Here is a 25,479-nt window from a genome sequence, read left to right as displayed (position 1 = left end):
GTCCATTGTCCATTAAAGTGTCTATTTACCCTACCACCCGGTCCTCCGCTTTCCCCCCAAGGTATGTCTGTAATCTGGCTGCTTCTCACAGCCTTCCCTACAGCCTGAGCCACCATCATCTCTGGCCTGATTACAATAAAGTCCGTTACTGGTGTCCCCACCTCCACTCTCGCCCCTCTACAACCAATTCTCAGCTGGGACTCAGAGATGTGGTTAAGACCCTGCAGTGGATTTCCGTGGCCCTTAAAATGAGATGCCCAGTGTTCACCCTGCCTCACAAGGTTCACATGAACCTGCCACTGATCACCTCTTCAACCTCAGCTCCTTCACTGAGGTGCCCCCCCACCAGCTTCCTGCTCTAGCCATAGTGGCTTCTTACTGTAGCTCAGATGTTCTGGACTTGCCCTATATACTTATTCTTCCCTCTACCTGGAATGAGCCACCTCCAAAGCATCTTGCTTTTAATTCATTTAGGTTACTGTTCAAATGGCTTCTCCTTGGAGATACCGTCCCTGACCCCTCTTTATAAAATGGTACTCCTACCTACTACCTTTCTTATTAATCCAGATGATGGTTAATTTTTACTGGGCCATGGGATGCCCAGGTACTTTGTTAAATATTATTCTGGGTCTTTCTGCAAAGGTGTTCTTGAATAAGATTAACATTTAAATTGATAGATTGAGTAAACAGATTGCCTTCCAGAATGTGGGTGGGCCTCATCCAATTAGTTGAAGACCTGAATAGAAGAAAAGGCTGACTCTCCTCCAAGTAAGAGAGAATTTTCCTACCTGATGGCCTTTTCACTGAGACATCCACTCTTCCTGGTACTACAACAGCTTTCCAACTTTTGAACTTGAATGTTAGTTCTGCAGATTTTGAATTTGACAACTTTTGTAATTATGTAAGGAATTTCTTTATTATTTTTCTCTCCCCACCCCCAATAACTATTACCCATCTGTATGTCTTCTTTGGAAAAATCCAAAGTTTTTAACCACATGGCTATGCTGCCTCCCAGTGGTATCTCTTGCCTAGGTTATTCCAGCACTTTTCTAGCTGGTCTTCCTGTCTGCATTCTTGCCCTGCTCCAGTCTGTTTGTGATGTCACATCTACCCCTGCCTAAACCTCCTCGGAGCATCCTTGTTGCCTTCTGAACACTATCTGATCATCACACCATGGCCAACTGTTACCTAGCTTTACATATCCTCCAAGACCAACCGCTATGGTCACCATGTCCCCTGACCTGCCCTGCTCCTTCACACACAATATATTTCAGCCTTGTCAAACCTGCTTTGGGCCCTTAGATTCAACATACATCCTCTGTATGTCTGGGCTGCATAGTTCTCTCCCAACTCTCTTGTTTACCACCAGCCTATTCTTGGGTCTTTCATTCATATGCCACTTCCTCCAAGAGGACTGCTCTGACTTTTCCAGACTACTTTATGAACTCCAGAGAGCATTCCCAGAGAGCCCTGGGCCTCCCCTTCCATAGACTATCAACTTTTCTTGGTTTTAGTTGTTTAACTTCTTGCCTTTCTAGATGGAGAGGAACTAGTCTGTTTCACTCACTTTAAGACAAGCAACTGGTATGCATAATACATATTGTTAAGTGGTTGATTAAGAAACCATCTACCCATTTGTATGCAATTTTCTAAAAAATGAAAATCTATAGAGAAAGAAAATAGATAAGCAGTTGCTGAGGGCTGGGAGTGGAAATGGAGAGTGCCTGCCTAACAGAGGGATCTCCTTGGTGGATAGAAATGTTGTCAAATTGGATTGGGGTGATAGTTGTACAACTGTAAGTTAACCAAAAATTATTAAGCAGTAGGAACACTTAAAATGAAAGCCATAACAATGGCATGTAAGTTATACCTCAATAAAAAAAAAAACCATTTTTTCTAAAAATACATCTAGGGGTGCCTGGGTGGTTTAGTTGGTTAAGCACCAGGCTCTTGATTTCAACTTAGGTCATGATCTCACACTTCCTGAGTTTGAGCCCCATGTTGGGCTCTGCACTGACAGTCTGGAGCCTGCCTAGGATGCTCTCTTTCCCTATCACTGCCCCTCCTCCCTCCTCAAAAAACATAAAAAAAAAAAAAAGAATGCATCCACTGTCTGCTGGCTCATTGCCAGCCAGTTCCAGAGATTTTTTTTTTTCAGATAACAGGAAAGATATCCCCAAATCTGATGTAGCTTAACATTTTCATGAAAACAATGATATCCACACCTCACATTTCATGGTTTCATACACAACTTTAACTTCTCTGTGGTAAGTATTTTCCTAATTTAGATTCTTCATGGTCTATAATCATCAAGTTTCATGGCAACCAATAAGGAAGCCCAGAATCATATTGCAGTGAGAGGTCCTGTACTGAACATTAAAGAAGAAATCTTTGTCGATTAATTTTCTCAAAGACCAGCGCGAGGTGTGCCTGGGTTAGATAAGGCTGGAGAAGTGCTCCAGTGTGAACAGGCCAGAGATAAGAGAATGACTCCGACAGTAGAAGCTGTTTTCTCCAATTTCCGAATTCTTGGTGGGATGTTGCTAAATAGTCATGTGGTTCTCGGAGTAGAAGTTCTTTGATTTCCCTTCTGCAAATTCAGCAAGAATTTGGAGTTTTCTAGCCCAATGTGGGAGAACATATGTGGGAACAGGCAGGCCATGGGACCCCAGTCATATTCCAGGAGAAGCTGCTTTTTTGCCCTGGTCTGGTCAAATGCGACAGGACAAGGAATGTTTGGGTAAAGGCTGTGGGGACACCTGTGAAGTTATCACGTGCCTTGTGCCCCAATGGGAGACCAACCCCTCCTGCTTCCCAGGCCCAAGATCCCTGGGGGGCTCAAAGCTAGAGCTCCAAAATCTCTTGATGCCATGGATGTGGGACCACCTGAGGGCAAATCAGCAAAGCCGGCAGGGGAAGAAGAGGACTCTACCATTCCCGCCTTGGGCTGTCCCTCACTGGGCATTTGCTCTTTTGGTAGGGATTACTTGATTACCATGGAGTTTATTCATGTAATTTTATAAGATTTAAGAAACTAGCCTCAGGAGAAAGAATGATTCAAGAGACGGATTATAGGACTGGAACACAGAAGATCTAGATTCAAATTTTGATTCTACAACTAACCAGCTATGTGACTTTGGGGAAATCCCTTTTCCCCTCCGAGCATCTGCTTGTCCATCTGTAAAATGTAGGTTTTGAGTTAGATGAGTTTTAAGTTTTTTTTGACTCTGATAATGGAATAATAATAACTTTAATTTCCTAACCATTTTCCTAATCATAGGACAAGTCAGACTAACAACATTGTTCAAGTTCAAAGTGCTTGGAAACAGAATTACTTGGACTTGCCCAAATCCGTCTACTCTACACTGGGCCCTAAACCCAACTACACAGCAGAATGTGAGGGAACTGTTCCTCATTTCCTGGCACTGTTGACATTTCCAAAGGCCACTTGCTGCAGAAAAGCCTCTAGATTATTTTCCCCAACACTGTATTTAGAAAACTTTTGAGCATACAGAAAGATTTTGGCAGAATTTTATAGTAAACACCCTTACACCGATTTTCTACGAGTTCTCACTGCTTACCTTGCCGCACATCAAGTCACCTAGCCATACATCCCTCTCTTCCTCCATCCATCTATCTTATGTTTTATGGAATCCTTCGATTTTGATTAATTTTGAGAAAGTTCTCTCCCATCAAATTTCCTCAGTCTTTTCTCTCTGGCCACGTACCATTCAATCATCACAAGAGCCAGTGTAGCAGGTACGATCCCGCCTTATGGATAAAGAATAAGGCTCATGAAGGTAAGCAGCTTGCTCGGTATCACTTAGCTAGGAAACAATAGAGTCTATGTCTCTCTCAGGCTAAAGGCTAGACTCTTACCCTTATGTTCTTACACCCTCTGACGCTACTTTTCCAAAAGTAGGCATTATGCCTTCACTTCGACCAAACTTTGCTCATTTCCACTAGGGATTTTTTTTTCATAGGCAGTTAACATCTTTTACAGCCAAATGAAACACAACAGCAACGATAAAAACACCTCATGGTTTATTCACTGTGCTATGACCACAACCTTAAATATAGTACCTTAGGGGCACCTGGGTGGCTCAGTAGGTTAAGCTGCTGACTCCAGCTCAGGTCATGATCTTGTGGTTCACGGGCTCAAGACCTGCATCAGGCTCTGTGTTGACAGCTCAAAGCCTGGAGCCTGCTTCAGATTCTGTGTGTCTGTGTGTCTCTCTTTCTGCCCCCCCGACTCGGCTCATGCTCCCTTTCCCTCTGTCTCTCAAAACTAAATAAACAGTAAATAATATATAAATAAATAAACATAGCATCTTAAAAGAGAATATACAAATTATGGGGCCCTTCTTCTATAGAGCTGAACATTTACAGTTTGACATGTGTTTACGTGTGTTTGTGTACTTGTGTGTATTCCATAATATCTGTTACTCTTACATACCTATGCCTTTGAACTCAGTTTGCAGCCTTGGCTGAGTTTTATTTATTTCTTTGTTTTGTTTTGTCCTGCTCTTGAAAGATTAGGAGAAAAACAGGTTTCATCAGGTGCATGTGCAGATGTATCAACACTTGCATGATATAGGATTGCTCAGATTTTGCTCAGCATGCCTCTCAAGCCCCAGGCTTCTTACCTTCAACTTGTCAACTTGTCTCAAACAAGTAAACCCTGGCCACCCTGATTGAGCAGAAGGGCGTTGTTTATCAGAAATACTTTAGATGACCCAAATGCAGTGACTGTTTGTATTTTGGACTAGTCTTCCCCTCTGCTTTTATTTAAAAATTGGTGTGTCTGCATTTACAGAAGCCATCATACTTCAAGAGTGCTTAAGTCTTTTGTGCCATGAGCCCCTTCAGTCATCTGGTGAAGCATTGGACCTCTTCTAGAGAAAATGTTTAAAAATTTTTTTAATGTTTTTTAAATTTATTTTTAAGAGAGAGAGGACTAGTGGGGGAGGGGCAGAGAGACAGCAGAGGGACAGAGGATCCAAAGCAGGCTCTGTGCTGACAGCAGTGAGCCCAAAGCATGGCTGGAACTCACTAACCATGAGATCATGACCTGAGCTGAAGTCCAAAGTTAACCAACTGAGCCACCCAGGCACCCCTAGAAAAAGTGTTTTTAAATTAATAAAATAAAATGTAAAAGACTATAAAGGAAACTAATTTTATTAAAATGCAACTGTCAAAATGCTAAAATACTAGCTTGTGGTATAATATGTATGCTTATTAATGTGTTATATAACTAGACACAGGATAATTCTAAAAATTTTTTTAATGTTTTTTAATTTATTTTTGAGACAGAGAGATTTAGAGAATGAGCAGGAAGGGGCAGAGAAAGAGGGAGACACAGAATCGGAAACAGGCTTCAGGCTCTGAGCTGTCAGCACAGAGCTCAACATGGGGCTCGAACCCACGAACATGAGACCATGACCTGAGCTGAAGTCGGAGGCTTAACTGACTGAGCCACCCAGGTGCCCCAGGATAATTCCAATAGTTATCATAATTTCCAACTAATGATGAGTGTTAATGTTATTTCAAGAGGTCTAACATCTCAAGATATTTAATAATCTGAAATACCATGATTTATACTATTATGTTAATAGGTAATGTAAATACATGAGTTGTCTGTGTGCAGTGAAGTCATAGAAACTGCTAATATTTGAGTTTTGTTACCCAAGTCATAGTTGAAGAAAATGCTAGATATCAGTATTAGTAAAAGTAAAGTTTTTTCCCCCAGAGAAGTTTACATATATCCTAAATTCTATGTGGTCATGGGAATGCTTAGTTTGGAAAAGACAGTAGTAATTATGTCTCAGGGGTTCTAAACCTAGACAGACTTCACAATAATTTAGTTAATACTGAAGAAATAGAAATTCCTGGGACTTTGGAATGACTTGACTTATTGAATTAGAATCTCTGAAGTAAAATCCATGTATATTTTTATAAATCCCAAAGGTGATTCTGTTGCACAGCCAATCAGGGATTTAATTGAACGCTTAGTATTTCCAAGGAATTTCTACAAAAATTTCTGATATATATACCTTTTCCACCCTTAGCTCTCATGGACATTGTACCTTGAGTGATTTATCTCAATGTATGAGTTAAGTAGTCATTAATTCCTTCCTACTTAAGGTGTCATTTACATACAGTAATATTCACACTTTTTAGTATATCGGATAATCATACAACAACTATCAAGACATGGAACAGTTACATCACCCCCTAAAACTTGCCTGTGCCTCTTTGTAGACAGCACTTTGCCCTCTCTTCAGTCCCTGCCAAGAGCTGATGTGTTTTCTGTCCTAGCTGTCTTTTCCAGATCTTCCTATAAATGACTCATACAGACCTTTGAATCTGGCTTCTTATATGTATCGTAATGGATTTGGGGTTCATGCATGTTGTTTCTGTATCAGCAGTTCATTCCCTTTTATTACTAAATAATACCTATTCCATGGGATGGACGCTAAGTTTGTTTATCCATTCACCACTTAAGGACATTTAGATAGACCCCATAAGTTCTGGCAAGTATGACGAAAGCTGCTACAAATACTTTCAGATTTTATATGAACGTAACTTTTGTTTCACTTGGGTACATACCCAGGATTGGAGTTAAATGTAAGTGTACATTTAACTATATAAGAACCTGCCAAATTATTTTCCAAAGTGGCTGTACCATTTTGCATTCACACACACGTGTGCACACACGTACCAAACATGTTCATAACAAAATGAGAAGGAATACTCATGGGAATCACAGTCTTTATCTATGTAACTGGTCATGTGGTCATAGCTGGTGTTTGTTACTGTCTACTTCCATTATTGACTCTATTTCCTTGCTCTTCAGGAAGCACCACAGCTGGTCATGCTTCTGAGAACACAAAGAATAAATGAGGGTAAACATTACTCAGAGGATTATTTAAGATGGAGGATGTTGAGAAAGTTCATGCCTTCTGTCTCAAATTCTCAGAACTGTTGCAAACAATTCTGTTAAAATTCAGTTAACAGGTGAGGGCTCTGGAGAAGTTGAGCAATTTGACTGAGATTCCAGAGCCTAAATGGTCTGAACTCCTTCCAGGGTGACTTTCAAGGCTCTATGGGTGTTAGCCAAGTGGTTTGGGGCAAGTCATGCAATCTCTCAGAATTTATGTTTGTGATGTCACAGGAAGATAGTAAGACCTGCCTTGCAAGTGAGTCACGCAGATTAGATACAACACATGCTTAGTACAGAATCCACATTACAACAAAGTCTACAAAGTCCTCTTCCTATTGCCCTCATTTACTATACACAAGCTCTTCTTTCTAGTGCCTCAATGAGATTAACAATGAAAGAGGGACTCAGCAAGGACGCTGGGAGGCCATGGGGTTATAGCCATGGCAAAGGACCCTGAGAACGTTTCTTAGTTTGGTCCGGGTCTATGGAGCTAATGGATCCATGCCGTGAAACTAGACCAGGCATGTTTATGGACTGGAAAATGGAGAGCCTCAACTGACCCATACAACACATTATTCCTAGACCCCTTTGGGATTCTCAGGAGAAAACTGAGCTCACTCCTATAGGAACATAATAGCCATCACATGGACCTCTTACAGAGTGCCAGTGCCAGCATTAGGCCACACATCTCATTTCATTCTCACTGCAACCCCAAGACGTAAGGATTCTTTTGCCTATTTCATAGAGGAGGATATACACCTAAATCTACTTGAGTCCTAAGCCCATGACCTTATAATATGGTACTTTTTAGAAAAGATTGCTGGTAAAAAACAGACAGAGGGAGAGAGAGAGAGAGAGAGAGATATGGAGGTAGGGATCAACTCAATATACTGTCAGCAAAAGAGGAAATATTATTATGAAAGTAGTATTTCACAGATTTCCTAAGTAAGAAACCAGAACTGGAAACTAGAAAGCTGTGCATGTGGGTGCGTGTTCCCACTGCACCCCACCCCCCACCCCACTCCCACTCTCATCCCCCTATACCCCACACCCACCATCTTTTGCCTCAGTCTTTTCTTTCTCTCTGTGGAGCACCTCCGGCCACTTCTTCAGCCCTATGTGGAATTAGCCACTCCACAGTTCTGAGGTTATAGGCTACTGGTCCATCCTTTCATGGAGATTTCTCTTCAAGTTACCAGGAGAAGAATCTTTTGAGTACGTATGTATGTATGTATGTATGTACGTACATATGTACATATGTATGTATGTATTTATGACCCAGTTGTGAAATCCGATAGGTGTGAAATTTGAGCAGGGCCACAGAAATTCCCGAGTCCAGCCTACTCCTATATGAGAGTCTCGTATATCCCCACAGTGTCTCATCTGTCTGTTTGGACACCTCCAGGACAGCCAGCTTAATTGTGGGAGTCCTGGGTGTTCAAATATCCTCCTTTATACTGCTCTTGTCTCTATTAATTCTCCTTTAAGGGGCCTACCAAAGCTGAGGCGACAGTCCTGGGAGGCGCCTCAGTCCCATGGTTTCCCAGTTCCTCCCACCCCAGCCCGTGGGCCACAAGCTCTGGCCATCAGTGCTCCTCTGAAACAGGCACCTGACCACACCAGGCGAGACTGTCACCCTCAAGCTCCAACCTCTGGGCAAGATTTCCCCACTGTTCTTCAGCCCAGCATGAAGTGGCTGGTGTCAGGAGGACATACTGCTCCAGAGGAAGACCCATTGTGAGATGCTCAGGGGCCAGTGGCGATGTTGAGGGAGAAGGTGGTAGTGGAGACTCTTCTGCTCCTGAGGACTCACAGGCTGGTAGGGGTTCCGAGAAGGCCCAGTCAAGAGGGGAGGTGCAGAATGCAACCCCGACCATGGCCAGCTCAGTCACAGGCTCTGGCTGCAATTTTTCTGAAGGTGTGGCCAGGGCTGAGGGTGGAGGGGAAATTGTGGAGAGGGGATTTTTTGAGGGGGTTGAGGGCTCTGAAATGGAGGGGGCTTAGTGAGGGGAATGAGGGTTCAATGAGGGAGGGAGCTCATTCGTGAAGGGTCTATCAGTGGTGACAGTGGGGGAGGTGGGGGGAACTAGTGAGAAGACCGGATCTTAGGATAAGGGATGAGTGATGACAGAGAACTACAGGCCTTTCTTTTTCCCACTTTGGGGAGGTGGGGAGGACTCTGTGTTATGGCCTGGGAATTTTTCCACCCTACCTCCACTCCCTCCACCTACAATCCTCTGCATGTGTTGTGGCTCACGATGGGAAAAGTGTGAACTCGAGAGACAGAGAGGATGGGCTCTGCACAGACATCAAGGACAGTGGTGGAGGGAGAGGTGAGGTGGTGTCAGGACAGAGTCAGAGACACTACTCCACCCAGAGCTTAGTCTCATACCCCAGAACTAGCTGGCCCAGGGCCTCCCTTTTGACACTCCCAGGAAAAGAATCTTATTGGACCAGCTTGAGTCAGGTGTCTTCTAAAGTTCATACTGGTTGAGGACCAACAGGAACAATGTGAGCAGGAACCTCTGTGCACCTCTGTGCACCTCTGAGCAAGAAGAAAGGAAACTGACTCTCAGGATGGAATAAACACAAGAAAGGGTGTCCTTCATGGCTGTACTACTTTCCTATAAGATGTCCAAGCACTTATTCATTTCAGGTAACTCAAACCAAGCATGGCCTGTATTAACATAAACCTTAACTGAGGAATGTGTAATGAAGATGTTAGATCCCTAGAGACATTGAGTTAGGTAGAGAAACTAGTAAATCTAGAATGTAGAGTGGCCAATTGGAGTGCATTGGGCCATCTGCCTGGTGGAAGCTGTAAATATTTTCTGGATTCTACTGCAGTGCAGTCTGATACGGGGGAGGGAAGGCAAGCCACCTATGTAATTGTAAACATTCTAGCAACCACATATTTTCTTTTTTTTCTAATTTATCTTTGAGAGAGAGAACGCACATGGGGTGAGAAGAGACAGAGACGGGGAGAGAGTGAATCCAAGCAGGTTCTATGCAGTTAGCACTTAGCCAGATGCAGAGCTCCAACTGAACTCACATGCCAGGAGGTCATGACCTGAGTCCTTAGCCAAAATCATAAGTCAGACACTTAAGTGACTAAGTCACCCAGGCACCCACAGGCAGCCACATAGTTTAAAAAGCAGAAGGAAAAAGGCAAAATTCATGTTAATAATACATTTTATTTTATTTAACTTAATGTCTAAAATATTATCATTTCAACATGTAATCAATAATATTATTGAGATGTTTTACATTTTTTCTGAGGATTCAAAAACCTGATATGCATTTTACATTTGGAGCAGATCTCAATTTAGATGCAATATTTTCATTGGACACACCTGATCTGCATTAGAGTTCCTAAAACGTACATTGCACTGCCAGAGTCCAGCTCCAGCAGGTCCAGGGTGCCCTGAAAGGATGGACGGTGTCGGCAAAAGGGAGTGAGAGAGCCTTACGTTTCTTTCTGATCACCAGGCTCTGCTCTGTTGGTTTTTGTGTCTTTATTTATAGGTTAAGTGATAACAGGACATCAGCAGGTGGAACTTTTACAATGAATAAATCTCTGTGATAGGAGGCTTTGAAAAGTGTACAGACACAAGTTTTACAGAGGCGTTCTGGCAAAACAATCCTAATTACAGTGAACTAGTAAATTCTACACCTAAGAGGAAAACAGGATGTTCTAAGTGAAAAGCAGATAACATATACATTTGTTTGAACTGGTAGTAAATCTCACAACTAAGAAGACAACAGGATGTTCCCAGTGAAAAGCAGATAACACGTACATTTGTTTATATCAGTAATGCTAAGGTTAAGTCATAGGTTGAGTGATATATAGACCGGCTAGGAGGCATCTTGTCTGGTTTCCAAGAGGAAGAATGTATTTGGACTGCTTAGTAGATTGCTTGTGTGAACCCTTTTGTTTGATACTGAGGGTGCAAATACCATAAGGACCCTAAATGTGTCAACCTTCATATATGGGTTTATGTTTTAGTTACTCTTACCCATCCTCATTATCCATCCTCATTATGGATGTCAGTGTAAGGGAAGGTATTTGTGGCTCCAATTAGCAAAGGTGTATGTAGCAACTTACGTCCGGTCCTTGTCTGTTTCTTATCTCTAAGTGAGGCTCTTCTTCTCCGGGCCAGAGTTAATTGTAACTCTTGTGTTCTTAACCTCCCTTATAACTTATGTCTCAGATCTGGAAGGCTCATTAGAAGAACCTTTTGGCAAACATCTACAGTGCTTTGATCTAAAATCTCTTATGTAGGGGCAAGAATATGCTCTTTCTTATGGGGTAACTGTGTGGGGAACATCAGTCTGATTTGGAACACTGTGAGCCCTAATTAATGACAATAGGCTTATTTTCAACATGAGCAGTAGTAGCAGAAGGAGATACCAGTTTCGCTTCTCATGGCAGGAGCTGTGCAAATGTCTGCCATTTCCTCACCATGACTATGTCATCCAGAGAGGCCAATGCGGCTCCCAGCAACGCACAGATAGAGGGGTAATCCCATGGTTCACTCTTTATGCTACATCTCATTTCTTATATGGGATGAAATTAATTCTTTTCAGGCTTTCCAGTTATTGCTAACCCAGACTGTTTTTCTTAGGTAGTGAACACTGGTAAAAATGACCAAGCTGAGATTGTGAGACTCTACTCTACAAAGGAAAAAGAAATAGCTGAAAACTGGGAGCCAACCTCTTTGGTTGGTTTACATAAGAACAAGAACAAATACATTTTTCTCCCAGAGACTGATTCAACTGAGTAGGTTGGATATTTCTGACATTTTATTGCTACTTTTTTTTATTGAGACAATCAAATTTCCTTAGGGAGAGCTCCTTTTTTGCCCCCTGTAATTCTATAATCACATATAAGGGGTCAAGGGATGCTGACAGTGCAAAGGACTGGTGGCCAAATGCAAGCAGCTAATGCTTGTCCCTTTGTCTCTTTCTGGCAATATGTGTAGATAGCAGGATCAGGAGGCAGCAGCTCCTGTAGGGAACACCCAGCAAGGTTTTGGATTGAATGACAGGTCAGGGGACATCGGTAGAAGGCCGGTCTTCAGAAAGGTCTTACAGAGTGGTCTCTAGAATCAGGTAAAAACAGCACAGATCTAACCACTCCTAGTCTGGTGCCAGGGAAGGTTACTCTACAGAAAACATGAGTGCCAGAACCGTCAACACTGTCCTCACACTCTCCTCTCCTTGGGATTGCTCAGCCTGGCAGGGCCTCGAATTTTTTTAATCTTTTTCTTATTAGTGTTTTGATTCGAGGAGGGAAGAGACAGCTCCAGCGCCCTTTTCTTGGCATCCCAGTCTTCATCCCTCTCGTCCAGAGGTAGCCCCTTCTGCCTGGCAGTGCAACGGTGGTCCCGGCACTCAGGCTCAGCCCTGGAGAGGGGCAAGATGGCAGCTCTCAGTACCCGCATGGGAGAGGCTATGCAGGCAAGATGGCGTCTCTCAGTCCCTGGATGGGAGGGCCTGTGCTGGAGTCAGTCTGGGGGTCTCTTCCTGCCCTCTGCGGGCAACCTGGCCACTTCAGTAGGGCAGGTGGGAAGGAAGGAGACCAAGGTAAAGTATCTCTAAGTGTACTCTTAGGGACCTCAGACACTAAAGAAGCTACTGAGGTGGAGAAAAATGGCTTGCCTGGAGTGGGAAGTTCACAGAAGCAAGGATGGGTGCTGAGCATGAAGGCACTGATAATGCTTAAGTGCTCACATTTACAGAGGTACTAGCGTATTACTAGGACGCTGTTTTCCTTTGTTTCTTTTTCACTTGTATTTTTTCCTAATTATAAAACCATGTCTGTTTGTTGTATAAGATTTTATATTTTTATTAAAATTTTTAAAAATATTATTTATTTATTTTTGAGAGATTGAGACAGGGCACATGCAGGGGAGGGACAGATGGAAAGAGAGACATAGGATCCATAGCAGGCTCCAGGTTCAGCTGTCAGCACAGAGCCCCACGCAGGGATCCAACCCAAAACTGAGAGATCATGACCTGAGCCATAGCTGGTGCCTAACCAACTGAGCCACTAGGACACCCCTGTTGTATAAGAATTTAAAACATGGAGACATTTGAAAAGGAAATAAAATTATTCATAAGCACATATGTATTATATGTATGGAAGGATTTGTAAAAAGAATACTTACATGATATGCAGATGGGGGATAGTTACAGCACAAAAGGATAGATAGAAGAGAAATAGGTGAATAGGTCTTCACACACACACACATGGATGAAGGAAAGCATGCAACAGTATGGATTGAAGTAGTTCAAGTACAAAGCTTTATGAAAAGCACAGTTCAGTAAGAAGATAGCAAACCTGCTTGTCTCCTTAACAAGAAGTGACCGCTCCGTACCTAAACTACATAGCCTCCTTCCTCTGCCCTGCTTTTATTTAAGCTTCTTACTTTCTATCCCATAGTAGTGCTATTATTTAAACAAGTGTCTCCTCTCTCACACAGGGAACTTACTGTCCAGCACTGTATCTGATTTTACTGTAAATCCTTTTTGGTATCTAGATCAAAGCCATGGTCATGGTAGGGCTACAAAATATTTGTTGAATGAGAGAGATTTACTACTTACAGGAAACTGAATCAAAAGTTGAATTGTTTCATTAGGACCCCCTAGGATATTCAGAAAGTTGTTAAATATTGTCTAGGCTTCTGAAATTCCCTAATATCCTTTCTTTTCATTATCCTATCCCAGAAGCGAACCTGCTCACAACATGAGGCATTAAGAAATTTCTCGGTTATCTCCCTCCTTATAGTCTAAGTGCCTCCAATCCTAGTTGCACCCCACCACTGCTGTCTCTTCCCTTACAGAAGAAACTTCATTAGAGCATCTGTTTCATCTTGTTCACACTCATCTGCTTGCTCATCCCACAATGGTCACCCACCCACCCAGCCTTATTCTCCACTTCTCTCTAGCATGAATGGTGTACTTAGCCAGGCCACTCACTCATCCTCCACTTCCTCACATGTACACACAACCTCTGCGTACTTTCAACTTCATGCCCTTCTCTCCAAATTAACAATTTTTCTCCCTCCTCCATGAGTTAGGCCTTCATTATCTTTCAAGATCCAGATTAATTTCCTCTTAACTAGGATTCCTTCTCTCTGAACCCTCTTAACCCTCAAAAGGGAAGTTTCTAATGCAAGATGACAATAACTAAACATGACTTACATGTGATGTGGCTGATCTTTGCTGTTTTTGTCTGCTCAGCACTGCCTGCCAACCTTTCCTGGTAATAGCAACCCCCTCCCAAAGCTTTTTGGAGGAACCACCCATCCACCACTTCAGTTATGCTGGGATCATGTATCATGCTTATCCACCTACTGGTCACTAGGGAGGGATGAGATTATGCAGAGAGGTTCAGCAGAGGACAGCCAAGGATAAGATCCTGAAGAATTCCAGCATCTAAAAGGCATGCAAGAGTAAGAGCTCAAGAAAATCATGAGAAGAAATGGTCAGATAGGTAAAAGGAGAAATAGAAGACAGTAGCATCAGAGAAGAGAAAAAATTATCCAAGGAGACATGCCAAAAGTGAACAGCAGTCAAATACCAAATTAAGTAGAGGTAAGATGAGAAGTGATAAGAGATCACTGATTTAGCAACAGGGACCTCCCTGAAGAGCACTGATTCAGTACTAGTGCAAAGGTGGGTGAGGAAGTAGGGCCGGTTACATACATGAACATTCAAGTAGCACAGAAATGCAGGAAGAGAAAATAAACAGCAGACAGTAGAAGGACCTCTAACTGTGTGTTTGTTCAGTAAGATCTATTTGAACATGTTCAAAGGCCAATGAGGACTGAAGGAAAGAATAGAAAAAAAGCTAAAAATGAAGAAGAGAGAATAAAAGATGCAACAGAGAATATGGAAACGATGACCTTGTAGGAGGTATAAGGTTTGGGCCAGGGCCTATACGAAAGGATAACACCTCTCCCAGAAGAATAGACAGGAAGGTAAGAAGGAACAAATGTAGGTGTATATACCAGATGTAGGTGTAAGAGGTTGAAATACATATGGTCTTGGCTTCAATCTTCTCTATGAAGGAGAAAGCCTGCTCTCTGAGGAGTAGGTGGAGGTATGATGGGGACCTGAGTTGTCAAGAAAGGAGCAGGACAAGAGATAGTCAAACTGTTCTGAGGACTAGGCTGGAGACAGAAATCCCAGAATTTCTGATGGTGTCTTGTGTGCTTCTCCGTGGGCTTTTCTCCACTACGCACAGGAATGGAGAAGACAGACACTGACTCAACGGAGGGAATTCTGGGTCAAATGGTACAGAAGGCCAAATGATTAGAAACCTAAGGATTATGGGAACAGAGTGGAATAAATGGTGTATCGTGGTGTCCAGACAGGCAGACAGATGGAAGATTGTGGAACCTTCAGCAGGTGATGGATCGGGGTGGGGAGCGGGGCGGGGGGGGGGGGAGAAAAAATTGAATGAGAAGAGGTCTGGATGCACTTAAATCCCCGGGGGGGTGACCCAGGAACTGGCAAAATGAAGAGAGGGAACTATGGTTGCATAGTGATATTTTAGAGTTTTTAAAAATTCAGAGGCTGGAGCTGTAGATGCTGAGGTCCAAAATGGATGAAGGTCACTGAAGGTAGGAGATGACGCAGGATTGGGTAGAGTCAAGTTCAAGTCAGGCCTTAAGGTTCTGCCTCTTTACCCCCCAAATCACCTTAATTATGATTTTGAATATTTTTTAATCTTTTTATTTTATTTATTTGTTTGTTTATTTTTGAGAGAGAGAAAGAGAGACAGAGCACAAATGTGTGTATATGTGGGATAGGGCAGAGAGAAGGGAGGGAGAGACAGAGAGAGAGAGAGAGAGAGAGAGAGAGAGAGAGAGAGACAGACTCCCAAGCAGGCTCATGCTCAGCACAGAGCCCAACACAGGGCTTGATCCCACAATCCTGGGATTGTGACCTGAGCCAAAATCAAGAGCCAGGCGCTTAACCGACTGAGCCACCAGGCAGTCCTTGAACATTTTTTAATGTGGAACACGTTCTTAAGAGAAAGTCTCTTTCATTACTTCTACAGATATCTAACCTCATTGTAAGCAACTATTTTACTTTACAGAAGATAACTTTATTTTCAAGTTCTTAGAAGGGCATTTCACGGTCATCCCCCCACCCCACCATGAACTGCCCTGCCCTAGAGACAGATTTGCTCTGAATCTTATTTTGGTTACTGCCTCTTATATGAATTATTTATTAACCGAGCCAGATCATAAATTCTTAAATTTTATTTCCAACCCTCCCATACTCCCAATTACTGTCACGTGTGTAATTGATACTTAATTCTTTAAAAAAAATTTTTTATGTCTTTATTTTATTTTGAGAGACAGAGACAGAGAGTGAGCAGGGAGGGGCAGAAAGAGGGAGACACAGAATTTGAAGCAGGTTCCAGGCTCTGAGCTGTCAGCACAGAGCCTGACACAAGCTCAAATCCTTGGACTGTGAGATCATAACCTGAGCCAAAGTCTGACACTTAACCGACTGAGCCACCCAGGCGCCCTAATGGATAGTTAATTCTATTTGAATGCATGGGTGAGAGAAAAGATTCACAAATGCTAGAAAAGTCATCTTTGGGGAGTACGAGAATAGATAGAAGGGACCTTACAGCAGATAGCCTAATTCACCAAGTTCATTTTTAATGAGAAAACTGAGCCAGCAAGGTGACTTAACTTGCCCAAGGCCACGGAGCTAGTATGAATACCTTTCAGAGACCTGAAGGAGCTCCATGAATCTTGTACCATGTCTCATTTTCAAACTTGGTGTCTCACCTCTCTTATCTGAAATAATTTGTGTATAATCTAAAATAGTAATTACAATAATTATATATTGCTGTTAACATTAGTGTAGGTATGTAGCATTAAAATAATTATAATTTTGGTACAATATAAAAAATAATAGATTTCACATAATCTAAAGCAATATAGCTTCCCCCAAAACCAGTCATTTCTGAAAAATTAATAAAAACAACCCAAACAACAGTCAGCTGGATTTGCTTATTCATTTCCATGACCCCGAGACCACTGACTTGGCAAATATCTTGACCACAGGCTCTGCCATTTCTCTAGCTGGAAATAAATGAAACTCACTTCTCCAGAAACGCCACACAGGCGGTCTGCCCGTAGATCTGTGCAATCCTCCTTGGCGTGTCTCCAAAGAAGTCGGGGGCGTCGATGGCGGCGTGCAACGCATGGAGAATTCTGAGCACATTCACATGGCCTGACTCAGCTGCGAAATGAGCTGGGGTCCAGCCCACATCAGTTACCAGGCAGGGCCTGGCTCCGTATTCGAGAAGGAGCTGCATCACCTCCACATGCCCTTCGATGTAAAAGGAAGAAAGAGGTCGAGGTTAAGATTAAAATGTCTCTGCCCTCCCTGAGGCCAGAACTAGCCTAGGGAGTACAAAAGAAAGGACGACATTCGCCTGGAGGCACCTCCCGTTTTCTAGTGTCATCTTCACCCCCACCTGCTCCCCTTCCCAGTCTTCTTACCAGAGACTCAGTTCACCACCTTACCCCATGCACCTTGCCCCACCAGAGGCCTGGGTCCTCCAAGTATTCCCTCTACTCCACCCTTCAGGGCTTTCCCTCCCCAGCCCTCTCCATTCTTAGGCATCTGCTTTCCCTCCTAAATCACTGTATGCATGCTGTAGGGCACTTGTCAGGCTCACTGTTTTTGGCAGTCTCAACGGTGACTCAAAAACAAATATTTAGGGGTGCCTCAGTGGCTCAGTCCATTGAGCGTCCAACTTTGGCTCAGGTCATGATCTCATGGTTTGTGGGTTCGAACCCAGCATCGGGCTCTGTGCTGACTGCTAGCTCAGAGCCTAGAGCCTGCTTCAGTCTCTTTCTGTCTCTGCACCCCCCCTTGTTCACTCTGTCTCTCAAAAACAAATAAGTGTAAAAAAAAAAAAAAGATTTAAAAAACATTTTGCAACAACACGGATGGACCTTGAGGGCATTACACTAAGTGAAGTCAGATAGAGAAAAAGAAATACCGTATGATCTCACTTGTATGTCAGATCTAAAACAACAACAGCAATAATAAAAACAGCAAAAACCAGGCACACACAAGAAACACACCCATATCATCGGTACGGTGAACAAATTGGTGGTTGCCAGAGGTGGGGGGTAAGGGGTTGGAAAAATGAGTAAAGACTGGCAAAAGGTACAGTTCTAAATAAGTCCTGAGGACGTAATGCACCACACGGTGACTATAGCTAATAAAACTGTTGTGCATATTTGAAAGCTGCCAAGAGAGTAGATCCTAAAAGTTACCACAAGAAAACTTTTTGGTAACTACAAGTGGTGACAAATTTTAACTTCATTTACTGTGATGGTCATTTTACAATACATACAAAACTTTACTTGCTGTGTTGTACATCTGAAACTTATACAATGCTGTATGTCAATTATACCTCAATATAACTGTCCCACTGACTTTATGGTTAGCACAGATGAAGAGCACAGGTCTTTAGGGAAGATAGATGTGGGCTCATTCCTGCCGGTGAGTAACAGCTGCTAACTACGGCGTCCCAGACAAGAAACAAAGGTCTGAAGTTCAGTTTCCTCATTTGTAAATTAAGAATATTATCACTTCCCCCCTCACTGAATTCTCGTGAAGTACAAATGAAATCACAGACATAACATAAAACATAGTGCCCAGGATACAGCCAGTGTTCACTAAAAGGTGCTTCAGTATAGCTACCATCTCTTTGTACTTAAATTTCTGCAAAGTTCTACCAACTGATTTGTCTGCGTCCTCTAGTCTTGCTTCCTACCAATCCATTCGCCATACAGAAGTCATAACAAAATTTTAAAAAGCAAAATTGAGTATAATACTCTCTTACTTGACATTCTTCAATGGTGTTTGATTGCTGAAGGCCTTGACAAGCCCACTGGCTGAGTTTTTAGCACTATCCTCCTTGAATTCTATAACTGAGCCACGTGAGGCATGCAGGATACAGCAATGAACAAGACAGAGTCCCTGTCCAGCAACAAAGAGTCCCTGTCCAACAAGAAAGGGATGCTTTCTTGTTGGAGGTCAAGAGGTCAGAAAACTAATATCGAGAGCAAATTATGTGCTAGGCACTGTACACTCATTATCTTAGTGAATCCTCACCACAAGATTCCAAGGTAGCACCAATGTTCCCATTATATAGATGAATAAATTAAGGTCCAGAGACATTAAATACTTTGCTTAAAGTACTACAGCCAGTACGCGGTGGTGCGAGGGTTAAAGTGTTCCATTTTGCTCTCAAGAAATGTTCCTTCCACTAGCCCACACAGACCAGTAAGTTCACAAATAATGGCTTCTACCCAGGCACTGCCCACTCACCTTTGATTGCAGCCCAGTGAAGTGGAGTTCGGTCATTCCAGTCCACATCCTTGTAGTTTGGGTCACAGAGACCTTTCTTCAAAATCTTCTTCACTAAACTGTAATCGCCTGCAGCCACAGCTTGGTGGAGCTTTGTCATGTCTGACATTTTGGTCAATTCCATGACTAAAATAACTGGGAAAAACATGCCACTTAGGAAGTCCTCTACAATTCTTTGTTCTCAGTAAGTGATTCAACAGGACTATCATTTACTTTCCTGCTCACCTCACAAATGTGCATGTGTGTGCTCTGCTGAGGGTATCTTTGGATCTCAGCTGCTGTGGTTAGTACATGCAGGTCCACTACCTAAGAACTATCAATGGCTCCCCTCTGCCTGCAGGAATATAGACTTACCTCATGGGCTGGCATTTTCTATTTGGCCTCAAACCACTTTCCAGTGCTATTTCCAGTTCCTGTTCCAACATGCTGGTAGTGTGATTCCAAATGAGTTGTGTGATTCTGTGTCTTACCTTTCTCGTCTGTAACATGGATATAACTGCCAGAGTTGTTGTGAAGGCATGATGACAATCCATGTGAAAGGTTTACTGACTGGATACAGAGGAGGTACTCCATAGAAATTGAATGCTATTGGCACACCAGTTCAGATGGACAAGATATAAACATGCAAGTAATATGGCTGCAAGTTATTTACAACATGAATATATAAACCCAACAGTGCTCAAACTATAGTTTCCAGATGCTTAGGAATCTCTAGGACTCTTTCAGGGGCTCCATGAGGTCAAAACTATTCTCATTATCATATGAAAATGTCATTGGCCTTGTTCACTGTGCTGACATTTGTGCTGATGGTTGAAAAGCAATGCTATAGAATACTGCTGGTGCCTTAGCACGAAGCAAGGCGGTGGCAGTGACACCAAACTAGACTAGCAGTCGTGGTGTTCTTCACCATCACACACATGGAATTAAAAAAAAAAAAAAAAAGCTAGTTTCAATAAAGAAACTATGGGGCACACCTGGGTGGCTCAGTCTGTTAAGCCTCCAACTCTGACTTTAGCTCAGGTCACGATCTCACCATTTGTGGGTTTGAGTCCTGCATTGGACTCTGTGCTGACAGCTCAGAGCCAGGAGCCTGCTTCAGATTCTGTCTCTCCCTCTCTCTGTGCCCCTCCCCTGCTCGCACTCTGTCTCTCTGTCTCTCAAAAATAAATAAAAATTTTAAAAAATAATCTACAGTAGTAAGAATTATAAATGTTGACCCTTAATTCCATAACTTAATAAAAGTGATTTTAAAATATTCTGTAACAAAATTTGTCAACATTTGGAAAGTCTGCACAACCCTATGAACTGATATTTTCAAAATGACCAGTGTATGATGTTACAAAATCATGCATGGGTAAAGAGTACCATTTAAGATAGAGTCAGTCAGACACATTTTGGCCCAGTAGCAGCAGCACACAAGAATTTATTAGAGATGTGAATTATTGAGACTCATATCAGACCTACTAATGTAGGCTGAAATATGAGAACAGCCCTACAGGGAGAAAGAAGTGCATAACATTATTAACATGCAATGTTCTAAATGTTATAATGGCAATGATTTTCTGGGGACAGAAGGAAGGGACCATTCTTCAGGACCAGGAAGTGAAAGGGACTTTTTTTCTGAAAGTGACCTAAGTCACATCCCAAAAAGATGAATAAGAGTCTTCTTGGGCATGGCAGTGGTGGAAGATCCAATTCCTGCAGCCATGCAGCTGTGGTGAGGAAGAAGGCACATTCAAGTGGCTCCAATTTTGATGTATAGACCAAGGACCCACAAATGTTTCCTATAAAGGACTGGATAGGAACTATTTTAGCCTTTGTAGGCCAAGAAGCAAAAATCAAGACTATTATTTAACATTGCGTAACTATTATGTAACAAGAGTAAAACTCCTGCCAGGGGCGGCCATCTCGGAATAGGAAGGATTGGTAGGAGTGGTGGGTGAGCGTGTTTTGTGCTTAGTACCTCAGGATAAAAAGCAACTAGTCCAGGGCAGAGGGATCTGGCTGGAAGGGGTCACTTTTTCCTGTTCCCCAGTGATGACCACATCCCAGCATGCCCTCTCTCCTCTCCAAGAGCCCAACCATTTGAAGTTGACAGCTCGTGGGAGACAAGGTAACTTGACTGGACTACTTCTACTGCTCAAAGCCCAGAAACTGCCTACAGCAGAGTCTCCAAAATGTAGGTGCTGACCATCAGGGTCCTGGGCAGAGACTAGGCACAGCAGTGAGCTCAGGAGACAAGTGCTAAGAGTAGACAAGGTAGCAGTTGTCTCTCCAAAGCTCACCGTGCTTGCCCACTGAGAGCCACCAACATAAGTGGTGACCACGTGCCTAAAAAAATGGAATGAGCCACCATTGGCCTGTAGACCATAGTTTACCAACCTCTGGTCCCTATAAAGCATCTGGGATCTTGTTAAAATTCAGATTCTGATTCAGTAGGTCTAGAGGAGACCTGTGTGCCTGCCTTTGTAACAAGTCATCACAACAACTTCCAGTTCACAGACCACACCGAGTAGCAATATGTCTCTGGCTACAGGCAGAGGAGAGAGCTGAAGTAAGGGAGAAGCAGTAAGGATGCCGCCGTTGTTCTTCGTTGAGGGACTGCGTGACAATTACTGGTGAGTTTTAAAAAATAGATGCCGGGACCTCAGCCTGAGGTGCTTCCGAATCATTAGATGCGTCGGACAAGGACATGCCTTTTTGCACGAAGTGAGCACTCAGTGTATGTTAGGTAAGAGAAGATGGCATGGGATGTGTTTTACCTTGTTGGCTTGTTTGGTTTAGTAGAAAACCCTTTTCTGGAGCATTTGATCAATGACAAAATCAGTAAACAGAAGTACTAGAGGATTTCTAATCTGCAGGCGTCACAAAAAGCCAAACCGTTTCTAGAGTCAGTGTCGGGAAGGCCCGGCTTACACTGCACACAAACCTTTAAGCAGGTTTAGCCTTAAATCAACCCTGTTAGTTTCACATTTGTGTCCACACCAAGGAAACTCCACAACTTCCCACAGATAAGTTGCAACTCAAGTAGAAATTTCCAACGAGTAGCTACATTTATTTGCAGAGAAATTGATAAACTACTCCTAAAACTTCAGATGGAAATGCCAAAGACTCAGATGAGGCAAAACAATCTTGCCAAAAAACAAAGCAGGAAGACTCAAACTTCCCCATTTCTAAAATTACTATAAAGCTACAATAACCAAAAAGTGTGATACAAATTACATTGCGTGGGGTAAAGATAAATTTAGAGGGAGAAAGGGGCCAGAGTTGAGAGTCCAGGAATAAACGCTTACATTATGGTCAATTGCTTTTCAGCAAAGGTTCCTGGAAAATTCAATGAGGAATACGTAGTTTTTCCAAATGGTTCTGACACAGTTGGGTATTCACATAGTCCAGAATGCAGTTCATCTTCTCCCTCATGCCACACACAAAACTTAACTTAAAACGGGTTACAGACTAAAACATTTAGAAGAAAACATGGGAGTGAATCTTCATTACATTGGGTAAGGCAATGGTTCAGAGACAGGACGACAAAAGCACAAGAAACAAAAGAAAATAAATAAATAAATTGGATTTCACCGAAATTAAAAACTTTTTTCTATAAACAATACCTTCAGAAAAGTGTAAAAGCAAATACGGAATGGGAAAAAAAATCTTTGTAAATTATATACCTGGTGAGAGATTTGTATCCAGAATATATACAGAACTCTTACAATTCAACAATTTAAAAAAGCTTAGTTAAAAACAGTCAAGGAATATAATCTGAAATTTATCCAAAAGAATATACACATGAAAAAATGCACAAAATAATAAGCACCTGAAATGATGCTCAGCATCAGTAGTCATGACAGAGATGCAAATCAGAACCATACTCAAACACCATTCACACCCTCTAGAAAACTGTGATCAACAAGACAGACAATACCAACTGTCACTGATGATGTGGGAAAATTGAAACCCTCATAGATGTGGTAGGGATACAAAATAGTGCAGCTGCTTCTGAAAGCAGTTTGGTAGTTCTTCAAAAGGTTAAACGTAGATTTATCATATTACCCATAACTCCACACTTAGGTATTTACCTAATGAAATGAAAATATATGTCCACACAAAAACATGTTACACAAATGTTTATAGCAGCATTATTCATAATAGCCAAAAAGTGGAAACAACCCAAATGTCCATTAGTAGATGAGTGCATGAGTAAAATGTGGGAGTTCCTACAATGTATTTGACAAAGAAAAGGAATAGAGTTCTGACACCTGCTACCACATGAATGACCCTTGAAACCATGGTAAATGAAAGAAGCCAGGCACAAGAGTCCACACATTGCACAATGCCATTTATGTGAGCTGTCCAGGATGGGCAAATCCACAGAGACAGAGAGTAGCTTATTGATTGCCTGGACTGAGATGAAGCAGTGGTAGGAATTGACTACTAATGGGGATAGGATTTCTTTGGGGAGTGATGAAACATTCTAAAATTAGACAGTGGTGAGTGATGCTTTCATAACTTGAACCTATTAAAAACCACTGAATCATGTACTATAAATAATGAATTTTATGGTATGTGAATTACATTTCAATGAAGCTGTTTAAGAAAAATGAGGGGCACCTTGGTGGCTTGGTCGGTTTAAGTGTCTGACTTCAGTTGAAGTCGATTTCATGGTTCGTGAGTTTGAGCCCCACGTCGAGCTCTGTGCTGACAGCTTGGAGTTTGTTTAAGATTCTGTGTCTCCCTTTCTCTGCCCCTCCTCCGTTCATGCTCTGTCTCTCTCTCTCTTTGCCCCTCAAAAATAAATAAACTTAAAAAAATGTTTTAAAGAATAAAACATTTAAAAAATGATATTGCTAGAGGCTTTCTTTAAAAAATAATTTATTTGTAGAAAATGTCCGACTCACTAGCCTGCAACTGACTACTGAAATTTAGCAAACTTTCCTTCACATGAATCTTCATACATTTCATTGAGTGCACCTGAATTTCTGTCTTTCTGGTACGGGTGTCCAAATGTAAAGAAGTAGCCAGTAAATGTAAGTGTGATCTATAATAAGTGTAGCAAAGAGTTGAAGGCAGGAGTAATAAAAAAAAAAAAATACTTACTATCTTGCTTGAGATCTGAGGCGTTCAGCACTGGCAGGCTTCATAGGGGCCAGAGCTTTGTTGTGTTCGCACCGTGGAAACTAGCCCCTCCTTCACCATTAAAGCCTGTCAATCAACGTCAGCTTCCGGGAGGTGGTGCCCACTGGAAGAGATAGGGCTGCCCTTTACTTTCACTGACGTTGGTCAGCGGTCCCAGCCTGTTTCTGTAGAACCAGTATGGTCCATGACAGCTTCTCTTCAAATAGTATTTCGTCAAAATGTATGAAAATTGAAACAGATTGCCAGTCCACCAGCGCACTGTGAAGGAGATACGCTGCTTGGTAGCCACCTGGGGTGGTGGAGAGGCCGTGCACCCCTCACTTTCAGAACCAGCTTGAGATCTTGGGCAAGCCCCTTAACTTTACTGAAACTCAATTCCCACCAATAAAATGAAGTTTTAACACGTTTCTCATGAGGCAACGAAAGATGAGTAGCTGAAATAATTTATAAAGCATCTTTTACAGGGTGGAGGAAAGGGAAAACCTTCACATGATTTCTCCTTGCCTCCTCTTTTTTGATCCTTTACTCTATCTTTATAGTGATGCTAGTCTAACAGGCCTTCCTGTCCCCTTCTTCTCTCTCTCTCTCCCTCCTTTCCTTCCTTTCTTCTTCCTCCCCCTCTTCCTTTATCTCTCTCTCCCTCCCTCTCTCTTCCTTCCTCTTTTATTCTTTTCGTTCTTTCTCCTTCCATTTGTTTACTACTTTCCATCCCACATGTATTTCTAGGAATGCCTTACATACTGTACTAGGCTCTGTGGAGAACGAGATTCATGTTCCTTTCTTCTTTGAGCTGAGCGTCCAAAGTAAAAGACAGACAATATTGAAAGCATTTACTACACAAATTCAGTATCCCGTTAGCAGATTCTATTTCTTGCAGTGTACAAAGAATATTTTTGAAAGATCAGAATTTATCTTTATCTTATTTTTATAAAAGCCTTGTGTGCTATTTCTATCAAAATGTTAGTTTTTTTAGATTGTGA

At 42.3% G+C, this 25,479-nt stretch overlaps 1 protein-coding gene across 1 annotated transcript; it reads right to left on the bottom strand.

Moving 5' to 3' along the window:
• Positions 1–11,056: 11,056 nt before the first annotated feature.
• ANKRD66 (ankyrin repeat domain 66) lies at positions 11,057–24,526 on the bottom strand. The gene is made up of 4 exons (XM_029944910.1): positions 24,461–24,526; positions 19,325–19,498; positions 17,077–17,305; positions 11,057–12,349 (listed from the first exon to the last, which is right to left on the bottom strand). Exons 2-4 carry the CDS (start codon positions 19,485–19,487, stop codon positions 12,148–12,150), a joined length of 594 nt encoding a protein of 197 aa, XP_029800770.1. The 5' UTR covers positions 19,488–19,498; positions 24,461–24,526; the 3' UTR covers positions 11,057–12,147.
• Positions 24,527–25,479: the final 953 nt, after the last annotated feature.

Source organism: Suricata suricatta, chromosome 7 (assembly GCF_006229205.1).
Source record: "Suricata suricatta isolate VVHF042 chromosome 7, meerkat_22Aug2017_6uvM2_HiC, whole genome shotgun sequence".
Classification (NCBI taxonomy): Eukaryota; Metazoa; Chordata; class Mammalia; order Carnivora; family Herpestidae; genus Suricata; species Suricata suricatta.
Note: the sequence above shows the minus strand (reverse complement) of the source record. Positions and strands in the feature narration are given on the sequence as shown.

Excerpts from the sequence above, each read along its gene's own strand:
- ANKRD66 (XM_029944910.1), bottom strand. The coding sequence starts at position 19,487 with ATGGAATTGACCAAAATGTCAGACATGACAAAGCTCCACCAAGCTGTG. Across the intron at positions 17,306-19,324 it reads TCACTGGGCTGCAATCAAAG|GGCATGTGGAGGTGATGCAG; the intron begins GTGAGTGGGCAG and ends TTTACATCGAAG. Across the intron at positions 12,350-17,076 it reads TGTGTGGCGTTTCTGGAGAA|GGCTGAGCCTGAGTGCCGGG; the intron begins GTGAGTTTCATT and ends GCCCCTCTCCAG.